Source organism: Lithobates pipiens, unplaced genomic scaffold (genome assembly GCF_037356315.1).
Source record: "Lithobates pipiens isolate NorthernLeopardFrog02 unplaced genomic scaffold, aLitPip1_a1.2 Scaffold_8, whole genome shotgun sequence".
In the NCBI taxonomy this organism is placed as follows: Eukaryota; Metazoa; Chordata; class Amphibia; order Anura; family Ranidae; genus Lithobates; species Lithobates pipiens.
In genome coordinates, this window is record NW_027507903.1 from 72936750 (window position 1) to 72961494 (window position 24745).

General features: G+C 40.2%; 1 protein-coding gene across 1 annotated transcript in view; it reads left to right on the forward strand.

The window, feature by feature from the left end:
* SCG3 (secretogranin III) overlaps positions 1 to 23386 on the forward strand; it is a 65056-nt gene extending 41670 nt beyond the window's left edge. The window contains exons 9-12 of the mRNA XM_077470977.1: positions 12470 to 12553; positions 14898 to 15029; positions 20044 to 20121; positions 21754 to 23386. Coding sequence (XP_077327103.1) covers positions 12470 to 12553; positions 14898 to 15029; positions 20044 to 20121; positions 21754 to 21872 — 413 coding nt within the window. The 3' untranslated portion in view covers positions 21873 to 23386. The remainder of the gene's footprint in view (positions 1 to 12469; positions 12554 to 14897; positions 15030 to 20043; positions 20122 to 21753) is intronic.
* The last annotated feature ends 1359 nt before the right edge of the window (positions 23387 to 24745 follow it).

Consider the following 24745-nt stretch of genomic DNA (forward strand, 5'->3'; position numbering starts at 1 on the left):
AGGCATGAACTCCACTAGACCTTGTAAGGTATGGTGTGGTATCTGGCACCAAGCCATCAATAGCAGATCTTTTAAGTCCTGTAAGTTGTGAGGTGGGGTGGGGTCTCCATGGATCAGACCTGTCTTTCCAGCATATCCCACAGGTGCTTGAACTCGTGTTTCGCAAACTGTTCTTGATTTCATCAGACCAGGTCACCTTCTACCATTGCTCTGTGGTCCAGTTCTAATGGTTATGTGCCCATTGTAGGCACTTTTGGCTGTGGACACAGGTCAGCATGGACACCCTGACCAGCCTGCGGCTACGCAGCCCCATACACAACAAACTGTACTGTGTGTTCTGCCACCTGGTGTATACTACTGTATTACTTTTTCTCTAAGATGCATTACATAACATTACCTAATCAATTAACCATTAAATCTATATAACAGGGGTGTCCAAACTTTTTTCAAAGAGGGCCAGATTTGATGTAGTGAATATTCGTGAGGGCCGACCATTTTGCTTGACATTCTTTGAACCATTAAAATTCGGTCTAAGTGTGTTCGTCTGAGCACTAATACACTGCCCAACAAGAATTCTCTTGCCTTTGTGGCAGTGTGTGGTGAAGAGATTTGTTTGGGCGTGTTATTTGGATATATATATATATATATATCTTTTGTAGCCCCAACGAATCCCCAAGCGCCGCTCAGGGCTAAGGATGAGCTTGGGCGCGTTATTTGGATATACTGTATTTATCGCCATATAACGCGCACCTTCACTTTAATAGGGAAGTTTCAGGGAAAAATATAACATTTTAAATAAATAACTGTGAAGCAATATAAGGGTCAGTGCCCATCAATGCAGCCTCACCATTGCCATCAGTGCAGCCTGATCGATGCCCATCTGCAGCCTCTGAGGGGACGGGGGGAACGAGTGCCAACAGATTACATACAGGAGAATCTCCTGTTTACACGGTGGCCTCTTTAATACAAAGTCCCACCTCCAATGATAGACAGAACAGTCATCCAATGGCAGCCCGGGAGACAGGACTTCCTATTACAGATGCCGCCGAGTAAACAGGAGATTCTCCTGTATGTAATATGACGGCGCTCGTACCGCCCCCTCCCTGTCCCCTCCAAGGCAGTGCCGATAAATACAGTATATATCTTTTGTGGCCCTGGGGCGGGCCACAAAAGATATATATGTATATATATATGCAAATTACCAGGGGGGCCACATTAAACCAGAACGTGGGCTGCAATTGACCTGTGGGCCGGACTTTGGACATGCCTGCTATATAATATAGTTATAACTAAAGGGGAAATGTTGTTTTTGGTTTGGAGTGGAGAGGATTACAACACCTGTCAGGTTTTTATTGCTGTCGGTGTACCTGTTAGGGAGTCACCCTCTCTATTTGTCCTGTTTACTGTTATCACTGAGTGAAAGTGAAAGAATATTCCCAATTTTGGGTTCTCATCATTTTTCAACTTTCCATCTATTAAATCTTCTGCCCTTGTTGTTTTAACTTTGGACAGTAAAACATTTTTTTCTGCCCACTTCCCGTTTCTTGTCTTGTCATTAGCCTAGGCTTATGACATCATGTACAACTCGGGTGAATCATAAGAGGGCCAATGATAGCTGCAGAGCTGGAGGTGTGCCTCTGTGTAAATCCAGGAAGCTTCAGCTGCCCACAGTTAAAATGGTTGCAGCCAGACTCATTGGAGGGAGAATTCTGCAGCATATTTGGCAAGTACAGAATCATAGTATATATAACAAATAATACAAAGTGGTTGAAGGGAAGCTTCAGAATGGCAAATATGTTTTTATTACAAAGCACACTGCAGTTCCTCTTTAATAGAAGGAATGTTTTTCAATGAAGACACTAGTTCTGGTAACAATCTGGGTTTCCCTCATTTTGTGGGGATTTCATCTAATTTACTGGCTATGCGACAGGAAGTGAAGGGAAATCTCCCCAGTGACAGGGGTTACACCCTCCTCCCTTTACTCTATCCAAAATTGGTTTTGTCTCTAGTTCTACTTTAAGCCTGAGAGGTAATTTGCTGTTTGCCTTTTAGCCAGTGCAAATAAAAACATAAAAATGGAGATCCTTATATTAAACATTGAGCATAGTATTATGAAATATCAAATTTCATATCCATTACCAGTAAGGGTACATTGGGTAGGAGAACAAATGTTTAATCCATTACGGGAAGCGCTTTCTATAAAGTAAATTTACTCCCGCACATTTTCTTTTAAGTCCACTAAGCCACGAGCGCTTTGTAATATATAATTACCATGAACTGCGCCGCAATAAAATAGAGACCTTAATACCGTGTTTCATTGAAATGCATTAATGTAGCCTTATCAGTAATAGAAACGAGAAACTGTGCCAACCGAAGTACAATACATTCAGAATAAAATCAGAATAATATTATAGAAGACGCTTGAAGAAATACAAGCTTGTCATTAAGGCGACATTCCCACTTGAGGGTCGGCATCTTCTTTTCTTAAAGTTTCTACACACATTTTCTGCACATTTCTCTTACGTTTTCAGGTTTGGGTGTTTTTATTTTAGCCAATGGAAGGCTAGTTACTAGGCAGAAGAGATAGTTGTTAGTAGAGATGCACTGAAATTTTGGCGGCCGATAAGAGAAAAACGCGCAGATAATAGGGCTGAAACGCATATGATTTTGCCGCAATCATACCATGATCTTGCTGTGATTTTACCATGATTTTACTGTGCTTATGGTGTGTTTTTCATTGGTCATATGGCTCAAAACCTGCATCAAAAACATAACACAGGTGCGTTGTTGATGTGTTCTTCCTGCATTTTCATTGCATTTCAACAGGGAGGTGAGTTTTGGGTGCATTTTTTTTTTTAACTGACCAAAAATGCAGCACGCAGGATTTTTGACACCACAATGGAAGCGCAACAGATCATTATGAAGACATACATAGAATTTAAAGGGATACATTTTTATTGAGCTTTTCTTGGGCTGAAGGGACCAATAATGGCCGACAATAAATTCATATTCATTTGTATTCATGATATTAATTAAAAAGTCAAATATAATACAATATATATATATATATATATATATATATATATATATATATTAATATATATATATATATATATATATATATATATATAAAAATTGGTTTCGGTTTTTGGTGCATAATGCATTTGCGGTTTTCCATTCCAAAATTTCCATTCATTGTACCTCTAGTTGTTAGGCGTCAAACACCAAAAAAAGCATGTTTTTTAGGCACTCCCATTGAAAGGGGCTGTAAATCCTTGTGGTTTTTCACCTAAATGCATTCTATACATTAGGGTGAAAAAACTATAGTGCAGCACCCCTCAGACCTCCCCCCCTTTTACCGGTATTTCCAACGTCGAAAACAAGCACACCAGCTCCAGCCGGTGTCTCGAGTCCTGATTAGATAGATTAATAGCAGCGCAGCCATTGGTTGCTACCGCTGTCAATCAAATCCAGTGACGCGTGGAGGGGGTCGAGTCTTCCTGTCTGTGTCAATAGACACAGCAGCAGGACACGGGAGCGTGCCCGCACGAGTTCCCCAGAGGGAGAGCGCTTCTCCAATGGAGCACTCAAGAAGAGGAGGAGCCAGGAACGCTGCATGGGGACCCAAGAAGAGAAGGATTTCCACTCTGTGCAAAACCAACTGCACAGAGGAGGTAAGTATGACATGTTTGTTTTTTGTTTTATTTTTAAAAAGGAAGGTTTAGTTATCCTTGAAGTTTATTGGGGCTAAAATGTACAAAAGAAACCTATTTTTCTGAACATTGGCAGACAGTACAGTACGTCACACATATGTGAACCAACACAATAGAACATGGAAATTGTAGTATTCGGCGCTGAAGGACATTTGGAAATGCACTTCACATTATAGTGTACCATATTCAGGAGATTTTAACGTGTTATGCTTTTTCTGCTCTGAGCATTACTTCCCATGACCCATAGACTTTAATCATGAGAGTTTAAAAAAAACATGCTTAGTATGTTCTCATGTGCTTTTCTTGGCAAGCTCCTATTACAGTCAATGGGACCTAAAACACTTGACTTTGCCTGAAAAAAAAAAAAAAAGCTCAGGTACTTCTTTAGGCTGGGTTCACACTGCTGCGGTGACGAGATCGGATGTGATTTGCACCGCACTGCAGTGCAAATCACATCCGATCTCTGTGCGATGCGAGTTCAGCCATACAGATAGTATGGCAGATTTCGCATCGCATCCGGCCCAAACTCGCACAGGACCCTTTTTTTGGTCCACAGCAGAATCGGATCGTATGGATGTTCACACCATGCGATCCGATTCCTGTCCGAGTTTGCAGAGCCCACTGCAATATGCGAACTGATCTGGGGGTGTCATTAACTTTTCACTAACACTCTCAGCAGTTCGCATAGGGCAGTGTAAACTGCCGCCGGGAGGCATGCAATGCGGGAACCCGCAGCGGATTCGCAGCGTTCCCGCATCGCAGCAGTGTGAACCCAGCCTTAAGCTACAGGCATCGAGCTACAAGCAACTCAGCACTCAGTTGTGAACAGGCATAATTAATACCAATAGAATTGATGACATCGAGTGTTGTCACACATAGGATAACATGCAACAAAGTGCCCAGGCATGAATTGGGGTATAGTGAACAACTCCACTTAACAAATAATATAATAAATGGCCTTCCTTTTATTCAGAAAACAGACTGATGATACTCTACACTCTGCTGGAGTATATTGTGTTATGCGGGACACCTAGCAGCAAAAGCATGCAGGTATAAGACACACCCCCTGCCACACCCCCTTAAAGGAGAATTGCACAAAAAAAAACAAGATTGGTTAAACCCAAAAGTGCTTTTTTACCAATAATATTCCTTTATATTGGCTTTTGGAATTTACAAATGCAGCCATTTAGAAATCAGATGAAAGGTTTAGTGCTGAAAAACATTTTTCGATATATAAAAAGTGCATTTTTAAAACAACTCTATAGATCAGTCCAAAATGAGGAGGAATGAGGGACAGAGGGACATAGCTCCAAATCAGGGACAGTCCCTTGGAATCAGGGACATTTGGGAGCTATATATATGTGGATGAGGCTACAGAGGGCTTATAGACACTTTAGTGCCTAGAACCATTAAACACACCAGCTTTTTGTAGACTATGGGGTTAATTTACTAAAATCGGAGAGTGCAAAATCTGGTGCATCTCCACATCGAAACCAGTCAGCTTCCAGGTTTTGTTTCAAAGCTTAAAGTGTTACTAAACCCAGAACCCTGCATTCCCTATATATGCTCCCCTACAGTACACAGAACATGAAATTATTTTAGTAAATATAAACGGCTAAATACATTTTCTCATCAGTAGTCTTGTAACTTCTATCACTGTCTGGTTAAAGCTTGTAGGAGGAGTTTTCATTCTACTCTGACAGTCCTGTGAGGCTGCAAGACCCCTAACAAACTTATTTTACTGACATGGGTGTTTTAACACTTTGATTGAACAAACTGAAGCTAAAAGCTGATTGGCTACCATTGCACAGCTGCACAAGATTTTGTTCTGTCCAGTTTTAATAAATCAACCCCTTGGATTCAGGTCAATCCTGAAACATAAGGACAAAATATAAGAATATGACAAGTTCCTGGAGCAGATGTGTTATATAAAGGTATCAATTATTTCATTAGTACTGCATGGGTAAACAATTAAATACAACATCTAGGTACAGGCACGATTAGCATTTTTGCAAATGTTTTAAATGTTCGCCAATATGCATAATAATGATACGTAACTGGATTTAGACCTGGAAAGAGCTGAGAGTGGTTGTGTATGCTTTTTAATCATCTTGAACCAATTTGAATTAAATTATCAGCTGAAATATGTGATGTTATCAGGTGAATTGTGATTTTATGATGCATCGTTAAAGTTATGAATTTTAGATTCTCTTGCATTGTAGAATATTTAAAGGATACCTGAAAAGTCCAATGTAGCACTGTTTTTTTACGATAAATAAAAAAAGCAATCAGTATGTACCTAATTTGTCACTCTTGAGAAGGAAGGGTCACCAGCACACCAAGATCTCTAAAATTGGGTCCAAAACTTTAATCACACAGTATCAAAAAATAATGAAGGTGTCCTGCATGGCTCTGAAACGTTGCTTTTATTTTTTGATACTATGTGATTAAATTTTGGAGATCCTGGTGTGCTGGTGACACTTCCTTCTCATGATTGCAGTCGGTTCCAGCCGTTGGTCATTTCAGCACCCAATCTAAAGCCTCATACACACGATCGGACTTCATACAAACTTTCCCGTGGACTTTTGTACAAAGGGCGTTGGCCGCGAACTTGTTAACCACTTTCAGACCGGACCATTTTGCTGGCTTAAGACCAGACCACTTTTTGGGATTCGGCACTGCGTCGCTTTAACTGACAATTGCGCGGTCGTGCGACATGGCTCCCAAATAAAATTGACATCCTTTTTTCCCCACAAATAGAGCTTTCTTTTGGTGGTATTTGATCATCTCTGCGGTTTTTATTTTTTGCACTATAAACAAAAATAGAGCGACAATTTTGAAAAAAACGCATTATTTTTTACTTTTTGCTATAATAAATATCCCCCAAAAACATTTCCCTCAGTTTAGGCCGATACGTATTCTTCTACATATTTTTGGTAAAAAAAATCGCAATAAGCGATTATTGATTGGTTTGCACAAAAGTTATAGCGTTTACAAAATAGGGGATAGTTTTATGGCATTTTTATTAATAATTTTTTTTTTACTAGTAATGGCGGCGATCAGCGTTTTTTATTGTGACTGCGACATTAGGGCAGACACATCGGACATTTTTGACACATTTTTGGGACCATTGTCATTTATACAGCGATCACTGCTATACAAATGCAGTGATTCCTGTGTAAATGACACTGGCAGTGAAGGGGTTAACCAGGGGGTGGCAGTGTAGGGGTTAAGTGTTCCTAGGGGCGTGTTACTAACTGTGGGGGGCTGGACTTTGTGTTAGTGAACACTGATCTCTGCTCAGCATCACTTGTTGCTAGGCAGAACATGGAGATGTTTACAACGGCATCTCCCCATTCAGCCACCCCGTGAGACGATCGCGGGTATCCCTGTGGTGATCAAGTCCACGGGACCCGCGACCAGACTCCCGGGGGCCCCGACCGGCCGGCGGCACGCACGCGATGGCATATTAAAATGGACGTACCTGTACGCCAATATGCCTACCCGTGCCATTCTGCCGACGTATATCGGGGTGCGCCGTTCGGGAACTGGTTACGCATACACACGATCTGACTTTTTCAGCCAACTTTCCCCAAATCACGTGGTTTTTCTGCTCTTTACCGCCACCTATGGTCAACTTCTGTATTGTTGTTTGAGCTTTTGCATTGGTTCTGAGCATGCGTGTTTGTTAAGTCCTATGGGTTTCTGTACACACGATCTGACTTTGCTCCATCAGACTTATGTTGTCGAAAAGTTTGTCTGTTCGCACAGCCAACATTTGTCTGATGAAAACCGAAAAAATTTGTCCGATGGAGCGTACACACGGTCGGATGTTGCCTTAAAACAGCTAATTTGCATGTTTGTTGTCAAAAAGTCTGATCTTGGGGACGGGCCTTTAGATGCAGCCGCTTGTGCAGGAACGTGTGCGTTGGGAGTATTGTATTGGAGGTTCTAATTTATCACTCTGTCACAATTCCTGTGTGCTAAAGTTGCCCCTTATGCAAAATTAGCACATTGCACGCAAGCCCATTTTTGATTATCATTAGTGCTTTTATAATTTGATGAATTATGGACAATATGTATTCAGAGACTGTCATATGTAGATGCTAACCAGAGGAGAATAAAGAAAATGTAGACGTTAAAATGCAAAAATGATTATTTAGCAGGTCATATTTAGCACTGGCACACGTGATGTTAAAAAAAAAATATATACATCAGCTATACCCTTGTATTGTTTTTGTGTATTTTGTGTAATTATATATTGTAATATAATGCTGTCCTGGAGATCACTACAAAAAGCAGCAGAAAACTAGAGAAACACCATGACCTTCCCTTAATAAATGTCACATTGGTCATAGTGGATTGAAGTCTGGTGTGGATTTTGAGTGCTAACCCACCTTTCAGAGGTCTCCTCTGTGATTATGTGAAGAATTAATTTGGATTACAGCTCATGGCTTTGTGCCTTCGTAGGGTTTCAGTGACATTAACAGCGCAGGCAAAGGACATATGATACAGGCTGTATTGTGAGGGAGTGGAAAATTCCCTAATTGGGACACGGAAAGAGATAAAGACCTGTCAGGGGTTCTAACCTCTACCTTATCAATCCAAAACAAAGATAGAGTTATACTCCAGCTTGTAAAACAGCCGATGGTTTGAAATTTGCAGTAAGATTTTTTATTTTTTTGGAAAAATTTATGTCCTGTATTAAATCATTGCATCATTAACATGGGAAAAATAAATCCTAAAGCAATAAAAACAGACTCTCTGCATGATTTGTTATGCAAATTTGGACTTTGAAGCTAAATTCTCTATCATCATATAAAGCTAGCATTAAGAGCCCATTGACAGCAGCAGAACGCATTAGTATGTGGCTGCTGGTATGCGCTATGAAGGTGCACATCACACCACTTACCTTCAGTTTTATTGAAATGTCACAAACTTACATTTCATTCTTCTTGCATTGCGATGTGGTGCAGTGGTTTGCAATGCACTGTGCTGCGTAAAGATGCAGCGTGTCCTAATTTTTCAGTGTCCACCACCAGAGTGCAATGGTGTAAACTGAACTAATAGGACATCAGACAAATTGCTATGTCTACCCATAGGGACTGTGTTGAGCAAGGCCGCCCAGCACAGCCCAGTGCATGTGATGTAAATGGGCCCTAAAAACCACCATACATTCATATCATTTTGTTCAGTGTAATTTGCTGTGATCTTATTGTAATCACAGCAAACTTAACCTGCTAACTGATACAATTTTTACTAGTTTCCTGTGCACTTTAAATGTATTTAAATCCTTCTTACCACTATAATTAGGCTTACAGCATGGTTGAAACTGCGTCCATCCTCCAGTGAATTCTGGGGCAAGTAAATCGTTGGTCGCTGGAAAGCCAGCAGTCAGAGGCGTAAATATAACCTTCATGGCCATGGTGCAAGGAAACCATAAAGGGCCACACTGACCCATGGCCGGCGGCCCCCCCATGGGTGGCAGAACACCAGGGCCTGGTCGCAAGTGTGACCTTTGTGACCCTGGTAGTTCCGCCACTGGTGTCAGTAGTTTTTTTTTTTGTTATTTTAATTCATTTAATTTCATTATTTTTTACTATTTTATTTTATATACTTTTTACTATTTTTAGGAGCCCCTTTTGGGGGCTTTGGTGAAATATCAGGGGTTTAATCCTCTGATGTTTTACTTTTGAGGCAGGGAAATGAGATTGTGGACACAGCACCTTAATCTCCTTCTCTGGATCCTCAGCAGCACAGAATGAATAGACAGGAATAGCTCTGTACAGAGCTCCCAGTTCATTCACAAACGGAAGCATAGTAAACACAGTGATTGGCTTTAGCAGTGGTCAATGACAGTCCTCCTTCTCCTGAAAACAGGGACCGACCCCCCCCCCCCCAGCAGAACTGCACCCAATCTCTTCCCCATCACAAAAGCTGACGATCGCAGCTACAGCATAGTTAGAGGACCAATGTTTCCCATCTATTACAATGTGTGGGTGCACAGTGCCCCCCCCCCCCCTCAGTGCAGGTGCGGTGTGGGGAATTCTGAATTTGGAATACATTATTGTCTCACTGACACTTCCCTGCACTGCTCTGCTGATGGGGAGGGAGTCAAGTGTCGGAAAACAAAACTTTGCGTGCCGCTTGCGGCACCCGTGTCGGGGGTTGCTTACACATGAGCCCTGTGTGGGGAACTGTGTCAAATGCTTTTGCAAAATCCAGGTATACCACATCCATAGCCACCCCTCTGTCCAAGGTTTTACTTACCTCCTCATAAAAAGAAATCAGGTTTGTTTGACAACTTCTGATTTAGGCTGAATTATGCTGCTCCCATTTGTACCCATTTGTCAACATCATGTAACACATTATGTAATAAAATCATAGAATGACTACAAATGGTGCACATAGAGGTTAGAACAAATACGTCAGTAAAACATGAGCTAAATAAAGATGCTTCTGGAATTCTTTGTTATCCATAAAATAAAAGTCAAACTGAAATGTCAGAATGATAAGATCATGCAAAGCCATTAGGACAATCAGTTGCTTGGAAACTAGCCACAAACTCCAGCCTGGTGCCTGGGATGAGTCACCTCCAGCTATGCCGTAATGCACCTCGAAGCAAACACTGTCCACCTGTGCACAGATGGCTGTTATCCTATTATGAGTTTACGGTGCAGACAACAGACGTATATCTGTCAGCCACTTGTGGAATATTCCGCAGATGGTTCCATTTCTGCTAGATGTGCAATTAGACTGTGCAAACAGAACATTTGTCTTTAAAAGAAAAAATAATGTCCTTTTTTTTGTCTGTTTGATGAAAGGGTTTGTGCTTCTTGTGAACTCCCCATTGTGTATAGCACTGGCCATAGGAAACCATCCAAGTGCCAGAAATGGGAAAGGTTCCCCCAGATTGGGGTTTTTAGGCAGCAAAATTAAAGAGCAAATAAATGATATGTAAAAAATTAAAAATGTATTAATGTAAAGGAACATAACATAATAATTAAAACATGAGCTCCAGTGGGAAATTCATTATAAGGAAAAGCGGATACACATTTGCAGAGATTTCATGTAAATATATATATATATATATATATATATTACACAATGAATGTCAAAAAATATGAAAAAATAGACGCGTTTCAACCCACCACACAGCAGGGGTCTTCTTCAGAGGAACAGTCTGCTGGGAGAGATATATCATGAAAACATATAACAGTTATTTGTTACGCACAATATGAGCATTTAATAATAGTATAAGGTGTGAGCATTTAGTGTAATTACCCCATAGTGTGTATCCAAAAAGAGAAAGCTTATTTCCACATAGAGAACCTTTTAAAAGAACCCTTTGACTCCCCACCCGGGGTCCCAGGATGCTCCACAGCCGCCACAGCCGGGGACGGGCAAAAACCAAAACATATTTAAAATTGGGACAATCGCACCTTGGTAATGTGGATTCATTATTTAGGCCGCTGCTGTGAGAGCTGTCCCCCTCAAAGGAACAGAGAAGTGATATAAGTAGCGAAAAAGCACTTGTCTCAACACACCTATAAATAAATTAATCTCTGTGTAATTATTCTGTGTCTGGACAAATATCTTTTATCTGAACCTTTCTGTGCTAATACAGTCCATAAATGAATAAATAATAAAAAATTTAAAAAATTTTAATAAGTTTATCCTGTGATTATGTGATTGATAAAACCAATGATACTATTAAATAAATTAATTAATGATGAAAGAATAAATAAATTAATTAATGGTGACTAATGAATACAATACTAATGTGACATGTGATAATGCATGTGCAAACAATGGGGTTTATTTACTAAAACGGGTGCACTCAGAATCTGGTGCAGCTGTGCATGGTAGCCAATCAGCTTCTAACTTCAGCTTGTTCAATTAAGCTTTGGCAATAAAACCTGGAAGCTGATTGGTTTCTCTGCAGAAGTGAGCCTGATTTTGCACTCTCCTCCAGCTATAGTAAATAAACCCCAATGCTTATTTAAACTGCTCTTGTGCTTTGTGCTCCAATGGTGACTTTATTCCACCTCTTGTGAGGCTGTATGGTTCCACATTCACTAGATTAGTTGGACTCCTCTACCTTATAGTCAGAAGGAGTCAGCTGTGCTTTTAGGTCTCTTAGGGGGGACCTATCCCACCACGATGTCCGCTGGGTACTCCCGCTGTAGTGGCTTGGCTACTATTGCAGTGCTCCTGGACCAAGGTGTGCAGGAATGTAATAAATAAAGGGAAAACTCCTGATGGTGTAAGATCCTTAAGATATTTATTGAACATAGGCATCTTCCAATTAAAAAATCCTTCTTAAAATCCTGTGAAAAATCCCCTGTGCAACTGACGGCTTGTTTGAGATTACGCTATCTGCATATCAGTGTGTGTTCCAACGTCCATGCCGGAAGTGACAAGCAAGGGATTCAGGCTTGACGCGTTTCATCATCTGAGTGCGAGGTTATCAAAAAAAATATTTGCGTCACTTGAGAGATAAAGGGACATAAATGCTTGCAAAAGAATGACCTGTCTACAGCAGACAAATTTTGAGCAGAGGATTTGGTTATATATATATCACTAACTTGCCCTTTATTGTTGTTATTTTGTATATTATATATGCAGATTCTTTACTTCTAGTTGGTGTTACTGTATGTACAGTATGTGTATATTATTCAAGTATACTTTTAAAAAGTTTAATCAGTTTTCCCCTTCTCTAAATGTCTACCTTTTTTTGAATCTTTTCTTGGCAGAAAATCTAGATACCATGATAGCTGTACAGACAAAGAACAAACTTGGAAAGAATTCTACATATCAGAAAAACGGGCTCTTATCAGGTTTGTAGATTTTCAGAAGTCAGAGTTGTCTGTTATTCTATGAGAAACAGGTTGTACACCAGTAGCACTCTTAGTAGAACGATCCATTATCCATAGACAACAGAATGGCTGGTTCTGCTTTCATTGGCTTTCTGTATTGGTTCAGTGTGACCCTCATAGACAAAAAAGCTGCATTCCAAGCAGCAATATCTCTAAAGCCCCATACACACTATCAGATTTTCTGCTGATTTTTTCCTTCAGATTTACCAAAACCATATAATATGAGGTCAAACCTTAGGAGTTTCAATTTGTATGCAATCAGGCAGGCCCTTCTGCTACATGGTTTTGGTAAATCTGAAGGAAAAATCTGCAGAAAATCTGATAGTGTGTATGGGGCTTTAGCCCAGTGCCTCCTATTACTGCAGGGTGTCCAGAAGGCCCATCCAGGCCGACAAAGCTGTTACTAACACCACAACAGTAAAATCAGTCTGTAAATGCAGTAAGGCTGGGTTCGCACTATTGAGAATTGGATGCTCTCAAATAGGACGTTTTATAGAAAGCTGTATAACATTTCTCAGTGCTAAAGACACTATCTGCTTTTCAAAGTAAGAAACCCTCATAGAGCATGCTTTGTGAATGTTCAAATGTTTTGCTGTCTTGACCTGTCAAGAGTCTCAGATGGTTGCAAAGTCTTTCATAACTTTTCTTTTAAAAATAAGTCCTATCAGATATAAAAACAAATACTATTTAATTGAATTTTAAATTCCTATAAGAAAAAAATACATTTGTTCTGGTAGCCAGTTTCAAATAGGAAATCCATGTTACTGCAACACAAAGTTGTGACGTCAACCATATTATTTCTCTGTCGGCTTGTTGGTTTCTTCTTCTGGGATTGGGACCCCCTGTGCAGGCAGTTGCTTCCGTTAAAAACGATGACATTATCATGATTAGACCAAATTAGAACACAATCTCTGAAAGCCCAACTGTGTAACAATCTTCTCTGCTATATTATGTAAATGAAAAGAGAAGCACAGGCGCCTCTAGGTTAGAACTGTAAACATTTTAATGAGATACAGGTGCATGATCCACTTACATGGAGGTTAAGGAAGTAAGGAACGAGTACATTCACACTGGCGTGGTGTTCACTGCAGAGCTGCGTTCTGAACAGCTGATTTTTCTGCCTGTGGGGGAAATATCCTAGCCAGCAGGATCTCTGGGATCAAGGTGATGAAACCGAGACTTGGATGGTAAGGGCTGGAACACCGGGCGTGATGACGTCACTGGTGGGTTGCAACAGCATTTCAGAGCATGTGCACTGGTAGATGGAACTCAGGGGGCACCCCTTTGTCAAGCGCTTTTCCATCCGATCGCCCCATAGAGAACAGCAGGCTGTATCCATGTCCACTCTACATCAGCGCACCTGTCAACCGCCTGTTCTGCGGGGATCCAAAGAGAGATCCCCATGCTGATTGGGCGGATCTGCTGACGGCATCTGCCCTGCGTGAAAGGGGCTTACAACTGTTGTTTGAGATGAATAAAGGACAAGATTATCACTATACCATGGTGTGCTGGTGAAAATAATGGTATCTTTATGATTGTATGGTGGCATCATCCACCAATTCAGTACAGCGCCCTGCATGATCTGTAGGCAAACCTGTAAGGTTTGCAATTTGTACAATTCAGCTTCTCTGTGGATCACAAAACCAACTAAATAGAATTATAAGTTTTTAGTCAGGTAAAAATGTATAATTCTATTCAGTCGGTTTTGGGATGAACAGCTGAATTGTATACATTGACACTTTACAGGTTTTTCGGCCTTGTGTCCCCTTAGGTTGGTCGGTCGGTAGACCTCTGCATGAGCCCTGCCGGCCGGGTGCCTTTGTATATCCTTACCCCCAGGCAGCGCTTTCCTCTGGGCAGCAGCTTCATCCCCTGCTTCTCCTCACCTGATTGGCAGGGAGGAGATTCATTGTGAAAATGGCGAATATTCATTCGCTGTTGTCACACAACTGGGTGGGCTCGGGGGCACAGTGCTTGTACCCCACCCTTTTTTGAAGCCTATTAGGGCCCCTGGCTCTAATCATGTGCTTCTAACCCCCCCCCCCCCATTGGAATCCATGCATCCGGTGCCCCAAATCTAGATTAGGGGCCGGATGCATAGATAGGGGGGTGGCACTCCTGTGCCCCTAATAGACGGGCCATCCCTGATGGTACACCATTTACTGTGATTCCTAATTACATATTCTAAGATTAAAGTGTTGAGTTGAGTGTTTGTAGTTTTCAAGAACATGAATGATTTATTCAACAATGATTCCAAAAGACACAATCTAACAGAGATGTAACGCCCTGTCACTTCTTGATTTAGCTGACAAAATAGATGAAGAGGCTGATAGTACCAAAGAAGCTGCAGCTAACATGGAAAAGGAGTTTGAGAAATTCAAGGATTCCACAAAGCTCGAGGAGCCTAAAGAATCTACAGATGTTCTGAAACCCAAAGGTATTCTATGATCAGTAAAGTGAACATGTTCTTTTTAAATAGGTGTTCAATGATATACTGCAGAAAGGCAAAACTGCTATTCCTTTACAAAGAGTGGAATTTTCCTTCACTTCCTGAGAGGTCATAAGTAGGAAAGAATCTCCCAGAAAAGCAAGGCACTAAACACATTTTTACATTTTTAGAAGGATAGGAAAATCTCTTTTGTCAGGATTTTAATTGTGAAATAATAAAAAAGGTGCAGCGCTTAGATTATATATATATATATATATATATATATATATATATATATGACAATATCTATATAAACTTTTACCAATGCAAATAATATAATCAACTTTAATAGTGGAAAAAAAAACTCTGCATAAATTAACACTATTAATGATTCTATGTTTTAGACAACACTATATCCAAATATACAAAAAAAAATTGATATACGTATATCCACCAAGGTGAACGTGTTAAGAGTCCATAAGTGAAACAATATGGTGACAAAGTGCAATATCTTGAGAAGTTATAGTGACTTCAGTGAATACTTTGCAGAAATCCACCACCACTTGAGAGGAGGCTTACCAGATGTAATGGACCCAGTTAGGTATATACCTAGGGAGTAACACGAGTTTATTGATTTAAATCCACACGAAAAAACAGCTGGCAAAACATGTAACTTCTCATGGGTACATGAGTAGACAGAGAGATGACCCAAAAATAGATGAAATGGCTACCCACCTTTTGGGAAGATTGAGGACAGAGATTCTTCCACGTATATTATAGGCCAAAAAGAAAATACAGCCTCATAGTGAAATACCGTTTAAAACTTTTATTAACATTAAAAGCATAAATGGGTACTCACATATTACAGGCAAATACAAGCATGGAAATAAAATCTGGCAACGCAGTGGCATCAACGAGCCCTTTCCGACGCGTTTCTCCTAAAAAGGCATCATTGCTGTTATTGTTCCCATTACAGAGGTTGTATTTCATTTCCCATGTGGTCATTAGACAGGACGTGTGGGAAAATCTCCTGGTTGGGACACCGAAAAAAGAGCTCGTGCATAACAATTCATCAAACCATACAAGACAGACATCCATAGATAACCATTGTGAAGGTTGGGTGCAAGGCCTTAATGGCAGTACTGTACAGAATCCATTGAAGACAAAACCAGCACAAGTAGAAGCAGGATTTACTGAAATCCCAATTCAGCAGATATTTCAATATTTAGAGAGCATAGTGGCCTTCTTTTTTCAGCTGTCTGTTGCTTTGAAAAAGAGGACCTCTGTGCTCTTGTAAATTTGGTGTATCTTTTTTTTTTTTTTTTTTTTTTTTTTTTTTTTTGCTGATACGGGACAGCAAATTACATCATAATCTACTTGGTGTGCTTGCGTGCTCTTCATCACTAGAAAAAAAAAAATAGCTGACAGCTATTCTTTTCTTCATTCTTCCCCACTTGGCTAGGGTTCCAGTTGAAGTAATCAGCTTCGATTTAAAGAGAGAAGTTTTTTTTTTAAGCTTTTTGCCCCCTCTGTTTTTACCTGGTGATCTGGCCAGTAACACACATCCTGTATTAGAGTGCCCCCACTCTGGCGAAGGAGCACAAAGGGCACGTTTGGATAGCCGCATTGTCAGTCTGGAGGGAGGGGAGAGTTAGCTGAACTAGCAGGTTTAGATACAGTAACAAATTGAAGCCAAACTCTACCTTACACTTCAGGTACACAAGCAGTTACAGCAACAGTTTTTTTTTCTTCTGGGATAAAGGTTTTACATGTATAAAGAAAAGCTGATAATTGTAAGTATCCCTGTCAATGGTCAATGGTTTGTCTCAACACTCAACTGCTACATTTGCACAAGAGCTTGTTCTGTTGAAAAACAACAGATTTACTGGTTGGATCACCAAATGGAAATGTAGGAAAGAAAGCCTAAAAACAAAAACGAATGCAGCCACCTCATCTAAGAATTGGTAAGCTGCAGTGTAATGATTTCTTTTGGATTTAATACCGCTAAATCACTAACAAATAAAGTAGTTGTAGAGGGTGGATGTTTTTTATCTTCGTGCATGAAGGAAAAAACCTCCAGTCTGCAGTTCCCCCCGCAGCCCCCCATAATACTTACCCGAGCCTGATCTCGATCAAGCGGTGTGCAGGGGAGCAGCTGCTGTCCTGTCTCTCTGCGTCTTCATTGTCTCAGAGACAGACTGAAAATCACAGCCAATGAGGAGGGGGCAGGGGCAGGGCCGTGCCACATTCCACGTTGTATCTTATGGACATACAAAGTGGAGCGAGCACACACAGATGCTTCTGCAGCAAGCAGCTTGGTATGGGGGCACTGAGCAGAGGGGAGGAGCCAAGAGCACCAGCGGAGGATCCAAGAAGAGGAGGAGCCGGGCTGCTTTGTACAAAACCCTTGCACATGGTAGGTAAGTATAACATGTTGGTTATTAGCAAAAAATGTAAGCCTTTAGTATCACTTTAGCCATTAAGAGTAGCAAATGGAGCTCTCAGTGATGTAAGTTACACATGTACATAGCAGTGGTCAGTTGTGTACAATGATATTGTGATGCTCAGCCTTAAAGGTACAGTGCCTTGCAAAAGTATTCGGTCCCCTTGAACTTTTCAACCTTTTGCCACATTTCAGGCTTCAAACATAAAGATATGAAATTTTTATTTTTTGTGAAGAATCACCAACAAGTGGGACACAATTGTGAAGTGGAACGAAATCTATTGGATTTTTGAAACTTTTTTAACTAATAAAAAAATGAAAAGTGGGGCGTGCAAAATTATTCAGCCCCCTTGCGTTAATACTTTGTAGAGCCACCTTTTGCTGCGATTACAGCTGCAAGTCACTTGGGGTATGTCTCTATCAGTTTTTCACATTGAGAGACTGAAATTCTTGCCCATTCTTCCTTGCAAAACAGCTCGAGCTCAGTGAGGTTGGATGGAGAGCGTTTGTGAACAGCAGTTTTCAGCTCTTTCCACAGATTCTCGATTGGATTCAGGTCTGGACTTTGACTTGGCCATTCTAACACCTGGATACGTTTATTTGTGAACCATTCCTTTGTAGATTTTGCTGATGTTTGGGATCATTGTCTTGTTGGAAGATAAATCTCCGTCCCAGTTTCAGGTCTTTTGCAGACTCCAACAGGTTTTCATCCAGAATGGTCCTGTATTTGGCTGCATCCATCTTCCCCTCAATTTTAACCATCTTCCCTGTCCCTGCTGAAGAAAAGCAGGCCCAAACCATGATGCTGCCACCACCATGTTTGACAGTGGGGATGGTGTGTTGAGGGTGATGAGCTTTGTTGCTTTTACGCCAAACATATCGTTTTGCATTGTGGGCAAAAAGTTCGATTTTGGTTTCATCTGACCAGAGCACCTTCTTCCATGGCCTGTAAATGCACACAGAATAATTCTGATTGTGATTGCTGGAAATAAAATTCGGCTCTGACATCATTCAAAGGCTGTATTTTCTATTCTACCTTACAGCTGTACATTTTACTGTTACATGTGCTCTGTGTTTGTCTGGCATATCGGTGCCATGCAGTAGAACATTTAGACGAGACTTTTTATGGATATCTTTGAGAAATGGCTTTCTTCTTGCCACTCTTCCATAAAGGCCAGATTTGTGCAGTGTACGACTGATTGTTGTCCTATGGACAGACTCTCCCACCTCAGCTGTAGTTCTCTGCAGTTCATCCAGAGTGATCATGGGCCTCTTGGCTGCATCTCTGATCAGTCTTCTCCTTGTCTGAGCTGAAAGTTTAGAGGGACGGCCAGGTCTTGGTAGATTTGCAGTGGTCTGATACTCCTTCCATTTCAAAATGATCGCTTGCACAGTGCTCCTTGGGATGTTTAAAGCTTGGGAAATCTTTTTGTATCCAAATCCGGCTTTAAACTTCTCCACAACAGTATTACGGACCTGCCTGGTGTGTTCCTTGGTCTTCATGATGCTCTCTGCGCTTTCAACAGAACCCTGAGACTATCACAGAGCAGGTGCATTTATACAGAGACTTGATTACACACAGGTGGATTCTATTTATCACCATCAGTCATTTAGGAAAACATTGGATCATTCAGAGATCCTCGCTGAACTTCTGGAGTGAGTTTGCTGCACTGAAAGTAAAGGGGCCGAATAATTTTGCACGCACCACTTTTCAGTTTTTTATGCTAAAAAAGTTTAAAATATACAATAGATTTCGTTCCACTTCACAATTGTGTCCCACTTGTTGGTGATTCTTCACAAAAAATTTAAATTGTATATCTTTATGTTTGAAGCCTGAAATGTGGCAAAAGGTTGAAAAGTTCAAGGGGGCCGAATACTTTCGCAAGGCACTGTATTTACAATTGTGCAATACTGCAAGATTCCCCACCTCTTCATGCCACTTGTGTAATTTATACAATGGGGTGTCATTTGTTTCATCTGTATAGCTCATCCTTTTTCAAGCACAATTATGCTTCTAGAAATTGCTTATGTAGTTCTAGCCATAGAGAAGGTCACTTTATTTAAAATAATTTTATGAAAATAACTGTAATAATAATAATCTTACGTTAGCTGCTTTTCATGGTCTTATTCTTTTATTCATAAATTCATACCAGGTCATAAGCCAACCACTTTTGTTGGTCTTAAAAAGTAAAATGAAATGTTTGAGCCATTTTGAGTTGAGCAATAAGTAAAGTCAATAGGGAATGAAAGTCTTTCATGTATTTGACACTGGTTTATTAATCCTTTAAGCTGTTTTTTTTTTTTCTGGCAAGTAAAAGCTATTATCTTATATTAAGACTTTGTCGGATGGAAAAAAAAATCTATCCTGTAACATTGGTAACGAATGCAACCCAATATGGACGTCTTACAAATCACAACAGCTTTTCAACTACATGATCCTCTTTAAAACACTGTTATGTCGTAGACAAGAGAAAAGAGAGCACTGTTCTATTAAAAGCATACAGGATATACCGTAGTGTGATCACGCCAGTCTCTGTTCCCGCTCATCAATTATAAACCATCCCTGCTGTTTTTCTCCAGGGAAAGGAGAAGCATATTTAGAAGCAATCAGAAAGAATATTGAGTGGCTGAAAAAACACAAGCAAGGAAGCAAAGAAGGTAAAAGCAATTGTAAAACTTTGAGTAAAAATTTACACTATGACAACTGGCAGGCCACAGTGTTATTTAATGGAGAAATCTATGATAATGTGATGTACAGTGTTGCCTTCCTAAAACAGAAGATACTTATAAATGATCACAATAATCACAAATCTAAGTAACAAGAGGTTCATCGCTGATGTATGGCACAGATAGAGGACAAAATTAAGGCTGGGTTCACATATGAGCCGCATGTGGCTCACAGCTGGGGTCCGGTGCGTCCTGGTTCACCATTTCAGGTCTGATTTCAGACCGAATTTGGACCTGAAATGGACCAAAAGATGCACAGCGGTTTTGTGCAAATCGCACCAGACCCCTGCAGAGACATTTGAACCGGCTCCATAGAGAGCCAGTCAAAATCTCCTGCTATTGCGAATTGGATGTGGAGAAGCCGAATCCAATTCACAATGGTGTGAACCCAGCCTAAAATAATGGATTTTAACATTAGAACAGGCCTTTCAAATTTGTTGGTCTTTATCAGAGTGAGGTGTGAAAACCATATATTTTACGGGGAAGGCTTGAGGAGTAAGGCCTAGTTGGGGAGCGGCAGCTGAGCTGTGTTTTTTAATCTTATCCGAAACCTTAAAAGATTGTGTTTTAATTTATCTGTGCTAAAAATTTGTAGATTACAGTTTTAATTTTTGAAGTGTTTAATTACTTCTTATAGCATTACTTGTGTACCAGTGATCTTATATTGACACCTCCCTAACTTATTAGATAACTTATTAGCTTCAGTCATAAAAAACATGAGGCTTATTAACATTCTGGGGACGGATTGTCTCCAAATTTTCTAAACAAAGGGCCTGTTTACTGTCCTACAGAATGTAGGGGGCCAGATTGTGGCCAGTGTGAGTAGAAAATGTCTGTGCATAAGTGGGAGTAAATAATGCCTCATCTGGTATTAGGGAGAGGAAAAGTGCCCCATTGTTACTGTCAGCGGTAGGTGTAGTGCTCCATTGTTGGTGTCAGTTGAATAAATAGTGCCCCATCCTTGGTGTCAGTGGAAGGAATAGTGCCCCATCTTTGATGTCAGTGGGAGGAATAGTGCCTGAACATTGGTGTCAGTAGGAGGCACAGTATCCCAAGGGTAGGATAAACCAATGGCTTAGACCAGAGGTCTCCAAACTTTCTAAACAAAGGGCCAGTTTATTGTCCCTCAGACTTTAGGGGGGCCGACTGTGACCATTGGGAGTAGAAATTGCCCTGGCATTAGTGGGAGTAAACAGTGCATCTTTGGTATTAGGAGGAGGAATAGTGCCCTATTGCTGGTGTCAGTGGGAGGAATAGTGCCCCATCATTTATGTCAATGGGAGAAATAGTGCCTCATTGTTGGTGTCAGTAGCAGGAAGTATGCCTCATTGTTGGTGTCAGTGGGAGAAATAGTGTCTTGTATCGATGGAAGGAAAAGTGACACCAAAGGTCGGATAAAGGCAAGCAAAGGGACACATCTGGCCTCAGGGCCACAGTTTGTAGACCACTGGCTTGGACAGAACACATTTATATATGGAAACTCCTCATTTCAAAATTAATGCTGACTACTTTCTAGATATTTATGTTCCAAATGATTCATCCATAATTTGATTATCTTTCCAGATTATGACCTTTCCAAACTGAGAGATTTCATTGATCAGCAAGCAGATTCGTATGTAGAAAAGGGAATCCTCGATCAAGAAGAAGCTAATGTAATAAAGCGTATCTATAGCAGCTTGTGAAGAAGAATTGGAGCTGAGCACCTTTCTGCTGTGGCGAATAAGCTTTAGATTTAGAAACAAATACCATAAATTTCACTCTTTTCCAAAGTTTACTGCAAAATATTCACTGGGTTATTGACTAAAGGTGTATTTTTTCACCAGTCCAGTGTCAGAATTTCTGGAATTATTTTGCTGTATTTGTTTATGTTAGCTTTGTCCAACCTAAGAAGGACTGGAGGTAAATACTCTACAGTCTGTAAAAAAAACATACACCTTTTAAGTGCACCTGCCATCTACACAAAATGGTGGACAAATGTAGAAGAAACATGAACCCCATGAAGATTTTGTCACTGAAGGGGTTTTCTGTGTTACCAAGTTATCCAATACCCCTTTTCTAAAGTGCCAATTCCGTACAGTTTCCAATTTTCATGCCATTTAATGGGACCTCTCAATAGCTTTCTGAGAATTCAAACTGTCATGTCACTGAAATTATGCACCTATGGCATAATCTTTCACAGAGCTGTAATTAATCGATATGCTGCCCTGTGATTGGGTTGAATAGCTTTAAAATATATCAGGTCTGCACACAGAGGGGGTTACATACGTAAAACTAACTAGACTGAGAGGATCAGTGCTATAACTACATATTGTAACAAATATGTTCATGAGGTGTAATTCATCTTAATTATATGGTAGTTTTAACTTATTTGTAATATTTGAAAGCAACAAGGTTGAAATGGTAATCCCTGTATGTGCCCCGATGCTTTCAAAAAACATCTTCAAGCCACCACCAAATGGTTTCCAGTTTTTGCAATCTGTAGGTGACAGGTGCTCTTTAACATATCACTGGTTACATCTTCTTACATTTGCCTAGCCTGTAATCTCAGCCCTTTGATGGATCAGGACTCCTATTTTATAACTGATGTGAGAACCTCGATAACCTCTCTGCTTGTGTTTTCGGCACCTTTATGGTGGATTTTCTTCAAAGTCTACAAAGATAAGGGTTCTTGCAGTTTCATAGGGTTTACAGGACCAATCTTCTACTCTTTACTTAATCTTCTCATTTTAGTTCAACCCAAATATTACAGATACTGAAAAAGAACAGGAACAGAATAAGTTTGAACATTTCCAGTCATTCCAAATGATAGAGAATGAAAAAGCCAGAATTGAGGGATGCCTTATTTTATATTGTCCAGATGTATGTTCCCTGTAGAAGATATGCTAAAGCTGTGTACCCAAGATAAGATTGTGTCCTGAGATGAACAGATTATCACAGGCTGTGGCCATGTTTACCCTGTCAATACCCTGGGATTTCTGTACTAAGGCAACCCTTTTATGACAGTAAATACTGAGATTTAGAAGGGAAATCCCTCTACACATAGGTTGGTGGTTGGGTCGTAATACAGCGACTACACACATCGTATACACTGCCAAAAACAAGGTCATATAAAACGTTGTCAGTGTCCATGGCCTGTAAATGCACACAGAATAATTCTGATTGTGATTGCTGGAAATAAAATTCGGCTCTGACATCATTCAAAGGCTGTATTTTCTATTCTACCTTACAGCTGTACATTTTACTGTTACATGTGCTCTGTGTTTGTCTGGCATATCGGTGCCATGCAGTAGAACATTTGTATAGATCTATGCACCAGTAACTGGAATAACTGCATTAGGATATCCCGTAGAATGAAATGGTAGCACTAGCTTGCAATAATACATTGAAAGCCATCTCTCTACGCTGTGTTCATTGCATTACAAACTGTATTCTCATTAAAACAAACAAGCACTTTCTAAAACTGGATCTAAAAAGTAAACTAAAGCATACATTTACTAGTTTGCACCTTTTGGGTACATTTTGTATTTATTGTGGCATCAAAATTAATCAGATTTGTAAATTATATTTATTAATAATCAGTTTTTTTGCTTTTTTTTAACCAGTAAAGTGTGCATTGGGACTGATTTTTTTTTTTTTTTGCCCTGTTTAAATTTGTATTAAGGGCAATGTACTTACGTGGAATGCTGGATAACCATTCCACAGGCAGCACTTGACACACAACCATAACATTTGCATAGAGTCAACAATAGCACTGGGCATATAATTCAACAGTCTGTACAAGCACAACTGAAACAGAACATTGCCACTGGGCACATTCCATACTTTATGAATCTGTACAAACGCAAGATGGAATGGTCATGTCCATATAATCCTATAGTACATTCTATAAATATTAATTACGATATCTGATTTTCCTAAAAGGTGCAGATAGGTAGAGTTATGCATGGAGCTCCAAATTTAACTAAAGTAAAACTCCAGCCAAAATGTTTTTCTTTGTTGTGGATAGAGAAGGGGAGGCTTAGAACCTCTTTCAGTTCATGGTTTCTCTTTGGAGCCCCATAGCAGAAGATTTCTATCTCAGTAACAGTGGTCAAGAGAGGAAGTGGGAAGAAATCATTAAAATGGGGATGCAGATAGCAATAAAAAAATTGAGAATTGAATCAAAGACTTACCATAATTTTACTTTAGTGGTGCCAATCCATGGCAGCATACTTGATCACATGTATTATTATTATACAGGATTTATATAGCACCAACAGTTTGCACAGCGCTTAAAATAAAGGCAGACATTACAGCTACATTACAATTTGGTACAAGAGGAAGCAGAGGGCCCTGCTCATTAGAGCTTACAATCTAAAAAGGGAAGGCCAATTGATACAAAAGGTAATAGCTGTGGGGGATGCGCTTATGGAGGAAGTGTATTAGTTAGAGGCAGGATAGGCTTCTTTATAGTGAAGGGTTTTCAGGGATCGGCTAAAGATTGATAGATTAGGGGACAGTCTGCCATGCAGCCATGGTGGTGTCAGGAAAAAACGTTTTCACTTCAATGGGGAAG